The sequence below is a fragment of the Alosa alosa genome, chromosome 16 (assembly GCF_017589495.1).
Source record: "Alosa alosa isolate M-15738 ecotype Scorff River chromosome 16, AALO_Geno_1.1, whole genome shotgun sequence".
Classification (NCBI taxonomy): Eukaryota; Metazoa; Chordata; class Actinopteri; order Clupeiformes; family Clupeidae; genus Alosa; species Alosa alosa.
The window spans coordinates 30,144,467-30,164,006 of NC_063204.1; the positions used below are offsets into that span (position 1 = coordinate 30,144,467).

The 19,540-nt window shown below is 45.2% G+C and overlaps 1 protein-coding gene across 1 annotated transcript in view; it reads left to right on the forward strand.

The window, feature by feature from the left end:
* LOC125309329 (lethal(3)malignant brain tumor-like protein 4) overlaps window positions 1-19,540 on the forward strand; it is an 84,925-nt gene that overhangs the window by 31,915 nt on the left and 33,470 nt on the right. Inside the window, exons 14-17 of the mRNA XM_048266154.1 lie at window positions 3,782-3,893; window positions 10,046-10,225; window positions 12,812-12,979; window positions 17,909-17,982. Of these exons, the coding sequence (XP_048122111.1) occupies window positions 3,782-3,893; window positions 10,046-10,225; window positions 12,812-12,979; window positions 17,909-17,982 (534 nt within the window). The remainder of the gene's footprint in view (window positions 1-3,781; window positions 3,894-10,045; window positions 10,226-12,811; window positions 12,980-17,908; window positions 17,983-19,540) is intronic.

A 19,540-nucleotide genomic window follows, 5' to 3' on the forward strand; every position in this document is an offset into this window, starting at 1 on the left:
TCTTGTGCACAATCTGTTTCTTGGTTGAGAGGTTACACGGTGAACCGGCCTCATCTACTGTCACATCCCTTTTGGCCTGCAGACGGAAAGCATAGCAGATCAAAAATGGAATCAAACAGCTGTGATTTAAGCTGTTCCACTAAGCATGCTTTTTTTTACTATTCCAAAAGCTTCACCCACATTCTGTATCCAGGAATGAACTCGAGTGAATCATAACCATGTAATGGCTACTCCTGGCTGTAGTTATGCAAAAGTCACTCATCATCAGTGAAATGTTTATTTACAGATCTAAGCAACCTCAAGCTTTAAATGGACTGTAATGGGTGATGTGTGGTCCAACTTCTAACTTCTGACCTTTTGTCCTCTTTTCCACTCATGTCATGTTTTTGTGTTTACCTTCTCCAGTAACTCTGGTAGATTGCCCCTGACATAACAACTTGAATTGCCAATGCTGGGCAAATGAATGCACAAGAGAATTGACTGGAAGAAAACAGCCATCATACGGTAGCTTTCAAACAGAATAACTCCACAAACAAATATGTTTGTTGCTCGTCCCGGTAAACATATTCAGGGACTTGAGCTTACACACAACATTGTTAGGTTTCCAGAGAACAAGGAGAGATAGGAGAACTCCAGTTGAACGCAGGAGCCCTTGCCTCTGTTTGTGTTTTGTCAATCTATATTAGCCGATGTTATAACGTTAATGGTGTTGTCTTGTGGCACTGCCTCAGGGGTTTGACGTAAAGCTCAAACACAGTTTTGAATTTAAATGACTTTGAAACTTCCTCTCAGGAGGGGTAGAGTGTATTTATTCCGACCCCGTCAGCTTTTTCAGCGAGCGTATGTATGTTAGATAGATAGATAGATAGATAGATAGATAGATAGATAGATAGATAGATACTTTATTGATCCTCAAGGGGAAATTCAAGGGTCTCAGTAGCATACAGACATAACACACAACATGCACTTACAGCAGAAATGGTAAACATAAGTATAAGTATAAACATATAACTAAACTCCACTGTACAATAAAGACAGTAGAAGATGAGACAGATAAGAAAACTAACAAAACTAAAAACACTATATAAGTTAAATTAAGAAAGTCCAATGTGCTTGAGGGTGATCAAGCTTAAGACGCTTGTAGTGACAGGGCCGGGACTGGTGAGGTGCTAAAGAGAGTGAGTGTCATGGTGAAGGTGGAAAAAGTAGTCCAACATTAGTCTAACAGTGCAAGAGTAAGGTCTAGAGACCAGCATAAATAATATAGACAAATAGGAGAGTAAAGTATAATGTAGACAAGGTAAAATAAAAAACTATTTCAGTGCAAGAACAGGTTGAGGTAATAGGGTTATAGCCATTCATTCATTCATTCAGTATTGTATCAGAAGCCTGACCGCAGCCATTGATCATGTGTGCTAATATAGCATGAAAAACAGTGTAGCAGTAAAACAGTAGTGAAAACATTAGGCTGTGTACAATAGTAAAACGGTAGTAAGCAGTAGTGGGCAGTCAGTACTCAAAAATGGAGAGGGTGGAGAGGCAGACAGACTAAGCAGAGAAGTCTATCTCTCCTCTTCCCTTTAGTGAGGCATTGAACAGTTCAATAGCCCTAGGAACAAATGACTTCCTCAGCCTTTCAGTTGTGCATGGCAGTGAGCTTAAGTCTCCAGCTGATCAAGCTCTTTTGGTTTTGATGGTGCTGTAGATGATGACATTCATTGTCCAAGATGATCAGTTTGTTTAGGGTCCTTTTGTCAGATATTGAAGTGATGCACTCCAGTTCAGCTCCCACTACAGAGCCAGCCTTCCTTACCAGCCTGTCAAGTCGCCCAGCATCCTTCTTCTTTGTGCTTCCTCCCCAGCATACCACTGCATAGAAGAGGGCGCTGGCCACAACAGACTGATAGAACATAGCTCTCTCCTTTCTTGTAGAGTGCATCAGTGTTGGCTGACCAGTCCAGTTTATTGTCCAGGTGGAGACCCAGATACTTGTAGGTGCTTACCACCTCCACATTGACCCCATCAATGGAGACTGGTAGCAGAGCGGGCTTAGACCTTTGGAAATCCACCACCATCTCCTTGGTCTTTGAAGTGTTTAGTTGAAGGTGATTGAGTTTGCACCACTGCACAAAGTCCTCCACCAGGCTCCTGTACTCCTCCTCTTGCTCGTCCCTAATACACCCCACAATAGCAGTATCATCAGAAAACTTCTGCATGTGGCATGACTCGGTGTTGTAGCAGATGTCAGATGTGTACAGGGTGAACAGGACTAGAGAGAGCACAGTTCCCTGTGGCGCTCCGGTGCTGCTGATCACAGTGTCAGAGAGGCAGTTCTTCAGTTCTGACTAACTGTGGTCGCCGGTCAGGTAATCTGTAATCCAGGTTACCAGGTGAGAGTCCACAGCCATCTGCAAGAGCTTGTCTCCCAGTCTGAGGGGTTGGATGGTGTTAAAAGCACTTGAGAAATCAAAGAACATGATTCTCATAGCAGTTTTCCCCTTGTCTAGGTGAGAATGTGTCCTGTGTAGAAGATAAGTGATGGCATCGTCCACGCCCACTTTCTCCTGGTATGCAAATTGTAACGGGTCTAGTGCATGGCGTACCTGGGGTCTGAGCATACCTAAGACCAGCCGCTCCATTGTTTTCATCACATGTGATGTTAGAGCGACAGGCCTGAAGTCATTAAGCTCGCTAGAGTGTGGTTTCTTGGGAACAGGGGTGAGACATGATGTCTTCCACAGTGTTGGAACTTGTCCGAGACGTAGACTCCAGTTGAAGATGTGCTTCAGTGGCTCCCCCAGTTCAGCAGCACAGGCCTTGAGCAGCCTTGGACACAGTCTGTCAGGCCCGGCTGCCTTACGAGGATGGAGTTTTTTTAAAAGATAACTTACTTGGTCCGCTGAAATGATGGGGGGGGATGAGGGGAGTGGAGGGGGAGGAGGAGGAGGGGAGCTTCTGTGAGGGTTGTTGTGTGGCTAGAAACTGATGGCCATTGGCTGAAGCCATTGTTGCCGCCCTGCTCGTGGTCACCATGTGGGGGAGAGGTGCGATAGCCTGATCAGCAGTGATGATGTTGAATCAATCTCTCCTCCACTCTTAAGTGTGGGAAGCCTCGGTATTGTCCAGTTTCGTCCCTTTTTTAGGTGAGGCACAGTAACAACGGGAGAGATATTTCAACGCTAAATGAACAGGCATCCCTGTTGGTCAGAAGGTGTTGATGTATATTACTCTCCTATTTGGCCAGTCTTGTCACTGTGTAGAAGTGTCAGGAATAACACTAAGATCTTGAGTTCCCATCACAGAGAAAGCAATAGGTGGTAGAAATGTGTACTCTTTGAATGTAGACCTCATCATACAGTGGAACTGTTAAATATTCTCCTGCTTCTCTCTTGTGAGGTCTTATGTGGAGTTCTTTGGCTTTGACTTGAGAGCTTCGGTGTTCAGCTGTGAAGGTCCCTCTGTGACCCTGAAAAGATTTATGTGGGGGGAAAAGGTTCCTTTCTAAAACATTTAGCTTTTCAAAAGACTCTAAGCAGAAGCTTTAACTTAAGTGTATGCTATCTCTAACACTCTATGAGACTTTGTGAAATGATTGTATTTCATCTCTCCCACAGTGTCTGTGTGTGTGTGTGTGTTTGTGAGTTTCTTTGTGTATATATTTATAGATATGGGACAACAAATCCACGGCTTGTCTTTGACGTGTGTGTGTGTGTGTGTGTGTGTGTGTGTGTGTGTGTGTGTGTGTGTGTGTGTGTTTGTGTGTGTGTGTTTTCCTGTCCAGCACACATAGGACTTTCTGACCTCAAGAGCTCCGTCACCCAGGGAGTGTGTCCCACGCCAGGATGCCGTGGTGTGGGCCACATCAAAGGCGCAAAATACACAGGACACCACAGGTGAGTCATTCCCTGGGCCCCACACAGGCTGCCGTGCCAAAGGGAGATTTTACATAGAGAAGATGATCTCTCTTTGCACAGGCTGTCATGCCAAAGGGGTATTTTACATAGAGAAGATGGTCTCTCTTTGCACAGGCTGTCATGCCAAAGGGGTATTTTACATAGAGAAGATGGTCTCTCTTTGCACAGGCTGTCGTGCCAAAGGGGTATTTTACATAGAGAAGATGGTCTCTCTTTGCACAGGCTGTCGTGCCAAAGGGAGATTTTACATAGAGAAGATGGTCTCTCTTTGCACAGGCTGTCATGCCAAAGGGGTATTTTACATAGAGAAGATGGTCTCTCTTTGCACAGGCTGTCGTGCCAAAGGGAGATTTTACATAGAGAAGATGGTCTCTCTTTGCACACAATATGCCTCACAGTTGGCTTCTCTGTGTTGTGCTCTCAGTGCTGTAAATGCTGCTGTGCTGGGCAGCATACTGCAACAGGACACCTACATTTTAGAGTGAAGATTGATTGGACGTCAGCAAATTCTGTTTGGTGGTTTGCACAGTAAGGTTTACTGCATATGGACACCAACATTTTAGAGTGAAGATTGACTGGAGGTCAGCTTTTGCTTTGCGGTGTGAGCTTGAAACAATTTCTTTATATGCACAGTATAGTCTATGGCTTGGTGGCTTCTGGTGCTAGTGTGGCAGTGAGGTGGAGTCCATGTGCTGTGTATTCACATTTGTGTGTGTAAGGATAGCAGGGTGATATTTCTGACAGTTGTTGGATGCAAATGCAATTCTTGCACAGAGAGATGTTTAAGGAGTAAACTTTTTCCTGGCCGTAGTTCAAAGATTAGGCCGGCTATGCCTCCCCATCTCTCATCTACAGTATATTGCATTCCTACAGTCACAAAGGTTTATGGATCTTACAAGCAAGACATCGATTTGATTTGGTCTGCTCTGAGAGCTGGCAAATACAAATTATAGAATACAAACAGGATTTTAAACATATTTGTAACAAATATTTCTAAATCACTAGATATACATATATATTGAGACATTTTGTCCAAGCATTATTTTGCCATCATATATCATATGAATTTTATGTAAATGTAGAAAGCAATTAATAATCCCAAAGAACTCTAGCCTATAGTAGCCCTCCTCTGCTCTGCATATATTGTACCAGAGTGCATTATGTCCTCTGTGACCTATGCAATCCATTCTTCTCTCATCTCATCTGCACCCTTTTCTATTTTTTGCTTCTCACCTATCCGAGGGATCTAATCACTGCCCAATCAATTGGTTGTGGAGACTGCAAATTCCACCTCATCTTGAAACAGCGGGACAAAGTCCTTCTGAAAGGCATTTCTGATTACTGTGACTCCTGGAGCAGTATGGAATAACCCGTCCCAAAGCTCCTGGGCGTCCATGATTCTCCTCTCCACATCTCCGGCTTCTAGATGGGGTTGAGCTTCATTAGTGCAAAATTTGCATATCGTTTGCATGCATTAGCATGCAATTAACAGAAAATTGCCCAATTATGTGTCAGGCGGTCATACTTTTTAATTTTTTTTGTGGTGCTGGAATGAAAGAAAGCCTCATTTGCAAGAAACAAAAACAAAGTTTCAGAGGCCCTCCAGTAGTTGGCAGACGTCTGTGACTGCTTTGCCACTCCGGCGGCGTTATTGCTTGTTGTCATTACCTTAATGCCTGGTGTCGGTGAGTGAATGCGATCGCTGGAAGCCTTGGCAGCCCAGATGAGGGGGGACCCAGAGCGGAGTTATTACAATAAACAACCCTCGCCACATCCAGGGCCCATCTGTCATGCTGCGAAGGCGGCGTAATAAAAACGTTGCTTGACGGAACATATTAAAGCGCATAATCACGACTTCGGGAGGCACTTCATATTCCTCCGCTGTTTCCCCTTGTCTTCATTAAAGCCTTCTTATTCATTCCAGGCCATTAGACTTGATGAAGCCAGTTGAGTGATAGTCGCAGTCGGAAAATTGTTTTTGCTTTATTACTTATTCCTTTATTTGGGCATAGGCCTAGTAATTGCTCGCCGTTATGATGAAACTCAAACGGGTCATTTGGGGGGACCATAGATTTTGACTAGAAACTGTCGTCAGTGGACTCCGGGAGGCCTAGTGAAGGGATTAGCTGCTTAATCTTTGGAACTTCCACTGGCTCATTTCAGACAAAATTGCAAAGAGGGGCAGATGAATTCGTTTCTCAAACTTCTCCAAAAATACCTCCCAGTGCTATCACTCCCAATGCTGCTATTGATTTTTTCCTCCATGCCGTGGGCACCGCAGAGAAGGCCATGGAGTGAGAGAGTGAAAGAGAGACAGAGGAGAGGAGAGTCTCCTCCTTTCCCAGAGCAATAATTTTAGCCTCTTTCCATCTGTCTATTTTTAAGTTCCCAGGGAACCACTGGCATCAACGCTCACGCGGCATCAGCGACGTCCCATCGAGCATCAACACCCTCCCCCAATTAAACAGAGAGGTATTGAGAATGTTGTCACAAGGTTGTCAAATTAAATCCACCGTGCGGCTTCCAGAAAGCAACAAGAGTTCAACACGGTTGGGTCTGCTGTCAGAAAGTGTCAGCGCGTAGAGGACGATTGGCTGGATTATTTTCCTTTCCCATGAATTGAAAGTGGAAAGAGATATTGCTGCATAGTGAATTTTGCATGATATATAGGACCTGAAGAGGAGTACTGTATTGTAAGTCATATATTGAGTCCTTAATCATAGTCTTTATATTATGTAAAATATAGCCTGTCGCATGGAATGTTAAAGTGATTGCCCATCACCGAATTTTGCCTTTTTCTTCTTCTTTGGCTGCCTCATACGTCTCTTGAGCCACACGGTCTGTCGCCTGAATCAGGCAGCACAGTTTAACACGCTTGTATTGACACAGTGCAATTTGTCTGCATAAAATTCATGAGGAGCTCTCTGAGGCCTGGGGGGAGCTGGCTGCTACTGCCACTAATGGAGTAGAACGCCATGGGGCCGCTGGACTTGTCTCGCTCACCATCTGACTAGTTTTATCGGCCTGTAAAAACCCGGGGTCCAAGCAGACGATGTCAAATACCAGTAATTACACTTCCTTAAAGATGGTTGACTTCCCCCATGCTTATTGTGGGGGGCCGGTTTGGCGTTTAACCCCCGCTGCTCCGCGTCAGATGGCTACCGTGTTTGACTCTGAGGTTAGCCACCCAGCTCTCACCTTCCCTGATTAAGATCTGATGGTGGCGATGATGGCGTCTCGGCGTGATATCTGAAATTAGTATCAGCCCATCTCTCCCTCTGTTGCCCGGCTTCTCCCTCGCTGTGAAGGACGCTTCAAAGGCCAGTGGTCTCTTTAGAATCAGAGGCATGGGCAGCTCTGTTCTCTGGCAGCCTCCGAGACCGGCTGCTTTAATGTAGACCTCTTGCCGCGCTCCCAGTCCTTCCTACTCATTATCTGTGCTTGTAAAGTCTTGGCTTCCATGAAGTAATTGGACCGCTGCGTTTGGAATTTGAAATCAGGCAGGTGTCCCACCTCCTCTTCCTCCTCCTCTTCCTCGTCTTCCTCGTCTTCCTCTTCCTCCATGCCAGTCGATGCGTGCTGGCAATTAATGGCTCCATAGGCTTTTGAAAAATGCTGAGACATCTTAGCCTGGCTAGCGCCACCACTTCTCAATGAGACGTGGTCTGGGAACCAAACGTTAATTTTCTCGTATTTGAAAAAAATGCCCAGATCCGTTTATTGGGTGCCACGGATGTCTATCAAATGCGTCTGTGCATAGCTCATCATCGTCTGGCTTTCCCCCTTGTTCTGTGATTGGTCCCCTATCTCAGGTGAAAATTTGCTCCATGGTCTCCAGGCTGCCTTAGCAGCGTGAATCAAATCGCGCGCAAGGCAGCATGGGAACACCCAGGCTAGAGACATCTCTAGATCTCAAGATTAGTAACTATTCATAAAATATGAAGTGTGTGTTGTTGAGAGGATATGTTGGGGGAAAGAAAGTGGTGAATTATTGCCTGTGTTGAAGCGGCCCACGTCTCATCAATCATATTCCTCTTTGCAACGCAAGCCATATGCTGCTCTTGTCTCTGCGGCGGAGGCATAATGGCAGGAGACGGTCCCTTCTCCAGCGCCAGCCAGCCCCAGCAGGACACAAAGCCACTGCAGCCAGATGGGCACGCACATGTGGGGAAGGGAGAGCCTAGAGCCCCGGGTAGCGACCAGCCTTGTGCCATTGAACTGCCACACACACATACACACACACACATATATACACACAAATTCACACACATTAATGGATGTCTTTGTTTGATTTTGTGTGTGTGTGTGTGTGTGTGTGTGACCAAGAGAGAGAGGAAGGTGACCTGTGCTGGCCTCTATTGCTAGTAATTAATGAGGAGAGTGTTATGGTAAGAGAGTGTGATCGTAATAAGAAAGGGAAAGGCTTGAATTAAAAAATAGCATTTATGTGGAAGAAGAACCCTGGGCTTGTTTGTGTTCAGAGGAGTTCATTTCACAGGTGACGTGTTTGTTTTATGCTTTCTCTCCCCCTCTAGTTTAATGGTTCTGCAATGATTTTGTGTGTTTTCGCACCTCACGTATAATCAATTGTGCTTGGATGTTAAAAAACAGTGGAGAAAAATTGAACTGTGTTTCAAGGCAAGGTAATGGATTTTAAATGAGCCTGTTATCGCCACCTGAAGTCTCCCCCAGATATTCTACGCTATTTTTACGAAATGATTAAAGAAAACAATAAAAGGGGCAATATTATGTGTATTGCTACAATAAATGCAGTTTGAAACACACCACCTTTCTTTTGTCAGCAAACATAGTGATATTAATGTGTATAATAAGTCATTAGTGAGACGTGGCACTTGTACAGTAAGGGCTGCATGAGGGAGAGGCCTACTGCAGTGCACTAGTGAGAGGATTGAAGTTCCCCTCTGTACTTGTTCCAACCTGCCTCTGCTGGGAACCGCCACTGTGTCTCATCCCTTCAAACGCAGATCATGGAGGTTCTTAGGAAGTTGGTTTATGTGATGCGCAGTGACAGAAGCTACTTGCAGCGCCAGCCCTCTGTGCCGCTCTCACACAGGCGCCTTGAAGAAGGAAGGCTTTGTGGGTGTGTGCGTGTGTGTGTGTGTGTGTGTGTGTGTGTGTGCGTGTGTGCGTGTGTGTGTGTGCGTGTGTGCGTGTGTGCGTGTGTGTGTGTGTGTGTGTGTGTGTGTGTGTGTGTGTGTGTGTGGTCTCTCTGTAAGTTTGAACAGTTTCATTTTCTCTCTTCTCCTTTATCTCCCTCTCCCTTCCCACTCCATCTCTCTTTCCCTCCCTCCCTCCCTCCCTCCCTTCTCTGTGTCTCTCTCTAGGTCTCTTTATCTTCATATCTGTTCCTGCACCCTCACCCTACCTCCATTTCCGTAGTGTTTGATATGTTCCTTTTCTCTGTCCTACACACTCCATCTATTTCTGCACATCTTCCTCTTTTGATGGATTTCACTGTTTTACCTCCTCTTCCCCTCCCTCTCCAGTCTCAACCTCTATATACTGCCCCTACTACTGCCCCAACTACTGCCCCTCTATATACTGCCCCTACTACTGCCCCTCTATATATACTGCCCCCCTACTACTGCCCCTCTATATACTGCCCCTACTACTGCCCTTCTATATACTGCCCCTACTACTGCCCCTCTATATACTGCCCCTACTACTGCACCTCTATATACTGCCCCTACTACTGCCCCTACTACTGCCCCTCTATATACTGCCCCTCTATATACTGCCCCTACTACTGCCCCTCTATATACTGCCCCTCTATTTACTGCCCCTCTATATACTGCCCCTATATTTACTGTCCCTACTACTGCCCCTCTATATACTGCCCCTCTATATACTGCCCTTACTACTGCCCCTCTATATACTGCCCCTACTACTGCCCCTCTATATACTGCCCCTACTACTGCCCCTCCTCTATATACTGCCCCTACTACTGCCCCTCTATATACTGCCCTTCTGTCTAGTGTCCACCTCGTCTCTACCTTTCTCGCTCTCTCTTTTTACAGAGAGTAAAGTAAACTTAAACGTCATTCTCTCTCTCTCTCTCTCTCTCTCTCTCTCTCTCTCTCTATTCTCTCTGTCTCTCTGTCTCTCCGCAGTGCCTTCGGCTGTCCCTACTCCGACATCAACGTGAAAAAGGAGGTGGTGCTGCCCGACCGGCTGGGTGGTGAGAAGCAGATCACCTTCGTCCCGGTGCACTTCGTGCAGAAGACCAAGCGGCTGTTCCCCGAGGAGGAGGACGACGGCAAGGAAGAGGATGAAGGTCACATGGAAACCAGGTATGTGAGCTCCCACCGTCCCCCCAGTGCCAACACACACACACACACACACACACACACACACACACACACACACACCTATCCTCAACAGACAGACATCCACTGGGCATCAAGCATTTCACTTAATGCTTAGAGAAATAGAAGCAGTTGTTAGCACACTGAGTATGCCATGAAAGGTACAGTCAGTGATTTAAATCCATAATGCTTTAAAGTTCAAACAAATTCAGCTAATTTCTCTTTGTGGTCCTCTAGCGGTCCTCTAGCTGTCTCTTGTGTCTGTGTGTGTGTGTGTGTGTGTGAGTGCGTGTGTGCATGCATGCACACACACTCAAAAACGTGTACACAGTCTTAATCCTGTGGAAAAACAGGAAATAAACAATGTGGCTTGGACACCATTCTGGCCAATCAACAGTGAGTTGATTGGCCTCTGTACAATATGCTATATAGCAGTATAGCAGTTATTCGCATGACTGTTATGTTATTATTATGTTTAGCATCTAAAGTACAGTAAATGCTATTAAAGAGCTTTTCAGAGTATTTCAGTTTTTGATGTGTTAAAATGATGAACAACATTCTGCTGTAGTTCAAAGAGTGACTAATTCATTTTGATTAGTCTTTTGAAGATTTAATTTGCGGGTGAAATGTAAGTCTTAAGTCCCACCAGGAAACCAGCGAAGTTTTTTGCTTTTCTTAAATGCCTCCTGAAAGATGCTGTGTAGGCAGTATTCACAGAGGTCAATCCCAACTCAACTCAACTTTGAAGTTTGTGAAATCACTTCAAGTCCAGCGTTTGTATATATACTTTTCTGCTGTTGGATTTGTGTCTCACACGGCGGATTTGATTTGGCCCACAGCAGAGTAGATATGAAATGACTTGTGTACACTGAGCTATGATTAATGCCAGCCATGAAAGCAGCCACTAAAACACTGACGTATAGATTTCTCGTCGATCCACATTTACCAGAACACATGAGCCATGACCCCCCCCCCCCACACACACACACACACACACACACACACACACACCCTAATCCATGCCACTCTCACACTTTTATTAAGCTATTATGTGTCCCGTCACGAACACCACAGGTTTGCTCACGGATGATTCACATATTGCGCACCTTAGCAAATGAGGGCTTAGCAACTGTGTTCACTCCGCTTTCGAGAGACCAGAGCTGGGGGTTCTTTTATCTTTGTTTTTCGTTTCGTTTATCTTACTTTCTTTTTCCACATTTTTCAATTTATCTCCACTTCTCAGTGTTTCTGTCTATCTGTCTTTTTTTCCCTGTTTGCTTTCTTGCTTACTCCACTCTCTGCTCTGTTTTTCTTTCTTTCTTTTTTATTCTTGCGTTCATGCGTTCTGTCTGTCTTGTGCTCTCTCAGCCCCCCCTCTCCTCCCATAGCTCACATCTGTTCCGCTGGAGCTGGGGGGAAACAGCAGTGAGCCGAGGCGTTGACTCGGCAACGTGTAAACGCTTGGCCTTCTGTCGGGAGGATTGCACTGAAATTGCATTTGCTTGCCCTGTGACAGCCGCTTGCTGTGTTTGCCTGGCCCGCTGGCCGATGGCTGGGACGCTTGGGAAGCCTGTCCAGTCGTCCACCCACTTCCGATTCCATGGTGGTTTGGCGTCTTTAATAGAAAAATTAATTTCATGTAACAGCCTTGGGTATTTTATTTTAACGCAAACACGTATTACCCTTATGAATTCTATCACACGTGATTGTGATTAATAATACAAGATACCAGCTTCTAGTGTGAAATGAAGAGGTGATCGATGGCTAGAATGATGGAAGTGAGTGATAAATGAAAATAAAAAACATGCAGATGTGACAGAATCCCACCTGACAGGTAGCACTGCACTAGAGCCACATCATCCTCAGGGGGTATGCTATGCCACAGTACGCTGCAATGCCACATGAAAGGAAATAGATGTATTCATGTACAGGGAGTGTCTAGAGGGCAAGTGTAGGCAGCGTGCATTATTCAAGAGCACATCATTTCTATATAAACAGTATAGAAATGCATTGGCCTCCTCCGGCGTTGGTATAGATGCATTTCTCTGCTGGGGTAAGTCAGGGTAGTTTATGTTTTATATGGATTGCAGCCTTGCCTGAAGTGCTGGTTGAACAAACATGTCAGGTTTTTTCCTCTTATTTCCCTGTTGCTCGAAACTAGCCTAACTTGTAGAGATGAGAAGAGAAGCCTGTGTTTTCTTAGGCTTCTCTCTAGGCCTGTTGTTGTGGGGGTTTTTTTCTTCCCTGATTGTCCAAATTCCTCATGTGACCTCTCACTCACATTGTTTACTTCTTTTCCTTTCTCCCTCCTCTCTCTCTCTCTCTCTCTCTCTCTCTCTCTCTCTCTCTCTCTCTCTCTCTGTCTCTCTTTCTCCTTCCTCTCTGTCTCTTTTTTCTCCCTCTTTGTCTCTTGCTCTATTTCCTGCTCTTTTTCTCTCGTGCTCGGTGTTTTCCCAACTATCTTTTCTTTACACATTTTCTCTCTCTGTCTTTCTCTTCTCTCTCCTCATGTCTTTATTTCTCTGTCTCTCTCTCTCTCTCTCTCTCTCTCTCTCCTCCTTCTACGCCCAGAGCCATGCTGTCAGGTTATGAGGGGGCCAGTCGTCTGAGGGGCCGCTACTCGTCCAGCCCCCGCTCGGCCGCCCAGGCTCTGGTGAAGAGCGAGCAGAGAGACGACTCTTCGGCTCAGGGACACAAGCTGCTCTCACCCCTGGGCAAGAGAGGCCGGGTACCCAGCAGGTAAGAGACGACCCCTCAGCCCTGCTCCATTAACCCCCACCCTTCTGCTTCTGCTGATGCTTCTCTGCTATTACCACACATGCACTGCAAAATAGTGTATTTCAATGTAGCTTCACAGCATACAGTGTGACATGATTGATTCAGCATTGGTACTGTATGTGTTGTGATGGCCTCATAGATTAAGTGCAAAGGCAAAGCCTGGATATTCACAGCTAAGATGCTTTGATGATTGATGCAGGATGCTTCAAATATGGAAAATTTGGCCAGATATCCATAGAAAAGCCTAAGAAATATTCTTCTGTGTACAACATTTAAAGGTTCTATGGCAATAGGCCAATAAACATGTAACTTAGGGTTCCAAACTGCAGCTGTTTGTAACAAAAGGAACTTTTTGTTCTTCGGCATTGACTTGATGTAGTTTAGCTCTGTACAAGGCTCTATAAGCTAGTCATGATGCCATAGATAATTTGCTTTCAAGTGTTCAATGGGGAGACCTTTCAGTTGGAATTTGTGGCTTGTAAAAAAGAGAGCTGACCTTTTTCAAAGAGCCAATTAAAATCTTTGTTGTGCAGTGGCACAGTCTGTCAAAACAAATGCTGTTCCTGGTAGTCATCCAACAATGCATGTTCCATACAAAAGGCTCTTTCGGGAAAAAGGTTGAAATTAACTTCATTACTTTCTTGTCAGATGGTATTACTTTGCAAAAAAAAAACTTTGTTTTTGAGACACTTTCCCGCCTCTATCTACCTTCTTTATTGCATTGTCCAATCAAATGCTTCTCTTGGGAGGTTCTGATGACCACCTTCACTGCAGTGCCTCAGTAAATCCACACACACACACACACACACACACACACACATACACCCTACCAGTACTCAGTGTCTCTTTTAAGCCACTGGATAAAGCACCAAACCACTCCAAAGTGGATTCATGAGTGCAGTTCCAACCACGTTTTCCATCTGTTGGAGCTAAACTGGGACGGTGTCACTAGCCAAGGAAAACTACTGTGCAATCAGAGCGTCCTGACTCAGCCAAGCATCCCGCATATGTCATAAATATGCGCTGTCCCGTGGTGTCTCTGCCTATTGTTTTGACTGGCGTCACTTGGAATTGTCTGAAATGTACAAAATCAAAATACCAGCACAGTGGTTCCTCAAAGCGGCTGCTCCGAACGATTCGGCCCAACGGCAGAAACGGTGTGTTCAGATATTGCTGTCAGACTCCTTGGTGATCTCCAATCTTCTCCATCTTAAAACATTTCTGATAACATATTCCTTATCTTTCTGAAGAACATAGATGCTCCAGGCCAAGGCCTTCATTAGATTTGTGTCACATGTCCCAAGAGGGGTTGGGCTGCTTGACAGCACAGACACCCACATATGCAGCCTTGAGCCTCGTGGATCAATGTGGACAGCAATAAGCAGTATTATTATCACATTAACCCCCCACACTGTCAATACACGTATTCCATATGGGCGAAAACCCACAATTGATTGTTTTATAAGTAAATATAACTGCAAAGTTTCCCCCCCACTGTCGTTTCATAAGCGCCTGTCGGTGATTTGAGAGGAGCAGATAAAGAATGCACGGTAATGCCTTTTGAAAGATGCGGCGACTCAACACGGAAAAGGATTAATATTGAATGGGTTTGTATATTAGGTGGGCAGCGGTAACAGAGAGTGGGTGGAGAAGTAGGAGATGGATAAGCTGCTTTTGTAAAAAGGGCCAGTCGACCGAACGCCATGAAGATTATGTAAGAGCGCAGTTATGTAAAAAGAGAAAAGACATTGAAAGTGCTTCACAGTATTTACACAGAAATGAGGAGAACGCATAATCCATCCTGAAAATGGGTTGTGTGTGTGTGTGTGTGATTGCGTGCACAGGTGTCTGTGTCTGTGTGTGTGTGTGTATGAGGAGTGTTTTCGTTTACATGCTTGCGTTTGTGTGAAACATTGATAAAGAGAGGGACGGAATTTCCCCGATTGAAATGATTTATTCAGTATGTTCATATCAGAACGTCTTCGCATTACATTAAGTATTTAACAAAAAAATGAGTTTACATCATCCCAGTCATTGGCCTTGCTCCAAATGACAGTTTTAATCGACGCATAGCCTCAAATGGAGCTTTGATTGGTCTCATTTATACTGCATTTCTGTCATGACATCCCTCCAAGAGAACAGAGGCATAGCACAGAGCAATGTTACCATGAATTAAAGATTAAATGTTCATACTCCGCTATTTTTCCCCTTGAATTTATCCAGCGGGCCAACACTTCCCGTTTTTAATTACACTAATCCCGAAATTCATTTTGCCAAAACGGAACAACTATCGTTCGCCCACTCTCTCATTCTCTTGTGTGCGCCTCATTAATCATTAAAGATTGTTTGCCTGACTTTCAGTTACTAAAAAAAAGAGAATGCTTCCGAGCTATTTTTCTTGCGATTACGATCCATAAACAAAAGGATTCCGTCGGGGATAGGGATTTGGCCACCCACCGAAGGTCTTCTGGTGTCTGGGGAGATTTGCCATCGATGCGTGTGACCTCGCGTTGGGAAAGTGAAGGCGTTCCGCTCTCCTCTCCTCTCCTCGGAGTCCCACTCTGGTAGTCCGTGTTGTTGTTGCTCAGAAAGAACACATCTAGCCCAATCCCCTTCTATGGAGAGCCTCCCTGGGATTGCACCCCGCAAGAAGCAGACACAAGTTTGGTCAAGTCCGAGAATTAAATGCAGTGTACGTTTGCTCAGAATAAGCATATGTAGTAGTCCGATACTCAAGTCTGAGCTCTGTTCCAAAACCAGGGGTGAGTCCAGCTTTGTTGTGTTGTGGAGTTTAAGAGCGGCATGCAGGGCAGAGTGTGTTAGAACAAAGACTGCTGTGCGTTTCTCAAAGTGAAGGGGTCGGAGATCATAAAACACTCGTCTTGTCTTACGGAGGAGAGTGGAGGAGTGCCAGAAAGATGCCGACTTGTCCTCTTTGTACTGCCCCGGGGGAGAGCGCGGGAGATCCTCAGGTTTTCTCCAACACAAGCAACTGTTTGATTTGGGAGATGGTTGTTTTATTTTCCTCAGGCCTTCTTTGTCCAGGATCTGACCCTGAAAGATTTTGCAAAACATCTGACCATTGTGTGCACTTCAAAAGAGTTAGGTTTAGCTGTTTTTTGTGTGTGTTTTCTCTTAACATGGTCCAAATTAAACAAACCAAACTGGAACCAGGTGATTTTTTTTAGGGGGGGGTGTTTAGAGAAATGGTGCATAGTTGTATCTCGAGACTGTTTTTTCTTATCTCTTCCACCAAATACTGTAGCCAAGTGCAAAGCGTGCTGAAGGAGGAGGGCTCTAAAGACAGGCTATTGTTCACTCTCTGAGTCAACTCTCCCTTTTCTGTGGCTGCTTTTTCTTCTGCTATTTCCGAAGAAAGCTGTCTTTTGTTTGATTTGATTGGCAGCCTTTCAGCCTGCATGGATGAGCTCTGTAAAAGCCAAAAGCTCCAGTCTAAATACAGCTTCCTGGAAATTTGCCCCCTGGTTGATTTCAACTTTCATTACCATAGACTTTCATTGACTGTCAGAGCCTCTGCAAAAGCCAAATATGAGATAAGGACAACCTGAGAAGAAATAGCCTTTTTGTTGTTGTTATTAAGCTATTATGAGTTATTCAACAGTGACTGACCATGTGTTGTGAAGCAGTTGCCCCCTCCCATTGAATAAACTTAATCAAAGGGATAATCAGGGTCAGATGATTGAATGCACAGGAAATCAGTTGGAGGTGGGGGGGTAACCAGTTCACAACACAATATGTCATGTGATTAGAACCCTTTTTCTTTTCTTCAGCTATTCTGAGCTGAGGGCAGCCACTTTATGACAGGCAGGGACATAAAAAATGGCGCAAAGATCTGATGTCGGAGCTGAAATGTGGTCAGAAACAGTCTCAGAAGCCACAAACCTCAGAAAAAAGGTTTCAGTTTTGCTGCTCAGACCAGTATAGTGAATCCTTTTATCGATTACTGAAGTCCATTTGGAAGAACAAACATTCCCCTGTTGCAGCGTCTGTGACTTGTACAACCCAGACGTGTCTATTTTTATTACAGCTGCACTGTCTTCTGAATCTGCTCCAATCTGAATCAACTTTCGCCATCAGAAGAAAAAAACATGTCTGTGACTCTGGCTTTGCTTGAAATAATGAGGGGGAGCAGAAATCGGAAATGGTTGGCTGAGGGTTTTGATATGCAGTGTCTATGCCCTGTAGACATCAAAGTTACTCCCACGTATACACATTTAAAGGACTGACACCGGGAAAAGCTCAACAGCATCCTTTGATATGTATTTTGTATGCCATGTAAATGTTGAAGTCACTCCCACTCTGACATGGTTTTGTATAGATGAGTTGATTGATGTTTCAGTGCAGGGATCGTCAAGTGTTGTGGACACGCATATCAGGTCACATCTGTCACAAGCGAACTGCCACTGGGCCAATGGGGAGTGACGCACGGCTGAGCCTTTGACAGAAAACACGGAGACACAGACACACACATACACCCTCACTATGTGCGTTGAGCGCCAGTCAGGAGAGTACACAAACACACACACACACACACACACACACACAGTTGTAATCATTGTTAACTTTCTCTCAGTGCAGTATCTGTCCTGCTATAAAGTATTTGTCTCACTTCACCACGTGTAAGACAACTTGGTGCATTGCCATGCTTTGCCGCAGTCATGCAAAAAATACCAAATGCCCACTCACTCTGACAGCACCAGCAAAAAAGAAAAAGAAAAGGAGAGAGGGAAAGAAAAAACAGAAGGAAAACTGGAAAAAATGATGTTCAGCTTTGTATTTGTGCACGATAACGCAGTGTCTCCCCCTCACTCCCTCCATGTGTCCATCTCACTCAGCCTGCTGTCTGTTGTCTTGTGCTCTCCTGCCCAGGCTTGCCCAGTCCACCAAATATCTGAGAATCAAGGAGGAGGAGGAGGAGGTCGAGCTGAACAGCATGATCACAGGTAAGCTCTCTTCCTCTCAGCCTCACCACTGTGGCCCCAGAGTCTGTGTGTGTGTGTGTGTGTGTGTGTGTTGTGTTTGGTTGTGTGGGCTGCCACAGCTTGCCCTTGACACAAGCATGGAAAAAAAGTTTGCCATTCGACAACAAATCCCTGAGATTGGAGTTATGAAAACAGCACACCCGAGTGGCAAAGTTTGGAGGCGAGCTGGAAGAGAGTTTGAAAAATAAACACCTGAGATTAAAGGGAATGGTAAAGGGACATTTTTCATCATCACCTGCTCTGGACAAACACACACACACACACACACACACACACACCTACACCTACATACACCCTCAAGGGTTTGCTAAAATGCGTTATCAGTAGAGTAGAGAGTTCCTAACACTCAGGCTGTTTCCCACTGCTGTCCGCCAACGCCGGCCTCTCTGACCGCTGCTCACTGTGGCACACGCTGCAGGCAGTCTCTCTCCTGCTACCCAGTGATTTATTCCTCTTCAGGAAGTTATGACACTTTCTAGGAACTCACAAAAGGAAAAAAGGCCCTCAGAATGAATTATTTGTTTATTTATTGATGTGTGTATTTATGTATTAATTTAATAATTTGTTTATTCATTTTATTGATGTGGGTAGCGTTTGTCTTGCGCACAAATGAATATTAAAATGAGTCACTCGTGGATCAAAGCGTCTTTGAAATACAAAGTGAGAGTGCAGAGACACATAAGCCCTTTCCTCCCATGGTCGGCCATGTTGTTGTATCAGGTGCTGCAGCCTGCAGACGTGGAGTAGTGGCCTCTCTCTGGACCGTGGCGCTGTTAAGCAGTGTCCTCCTGAAGCCTGCTCTTCCTGCCCGGCTGTTGTTAGTGCTGTTGTTTGTGTTCAATGGGCAAGCGTGCAAGGAGCCCGGGGGGAAATTTGAGGAATTAGACCGCTCAGCCGTAATGGACTAGGGCTGTGGAGAGGGGGCGGCCTTAGGGGTGGGGGTGTGTGTGTGTGTGTGTGTGTGTGTTTGAGAGAGAGAGAGAGAGTTTGTGTGGATTATTAGTGGGTCTTGTTCTGTACATGTGTGTTACTGTGTGGGTTACACTCTGTGTGTGTGTGTTGAAATGTGTCTAAATGTGTCTTGGTCAGCCGCTGTTATTAAGACATGGGAATATTCTGGTGTCCACTGAGCCCTGAAGTAACTTTCCAGATGGCGAGCACTCTAATCAGGAAATAGTGTGTTTGCACTCCAAGGTTTTTATTTCTCTAAATAAGTACTAATGGTGTTTTATAAGGAAGCATTCAGAGTTGGGGTCATTGTGAATTAGTGCAATGCAGTCTACACAGTACCTGGTCTAGATAAGAGCTTCTTAGGGCTGCAGGTAATATTGCTGGAAGTGAGCTGTATTTTGGCATATCCTTCCACCCTGTCTGAGGCGCTGAATCTCCGGCATGCTGTTGCTGATAATTGCTTTTGATAAGTGAGGGTGGCGTTTTAATGAGAAGATGTTGCCGTTGAGAGCTCTAGCAGCTGGACCGTCACCTCCCCGTCTTAATGCGGCGTGTGTTTTGACGGCAA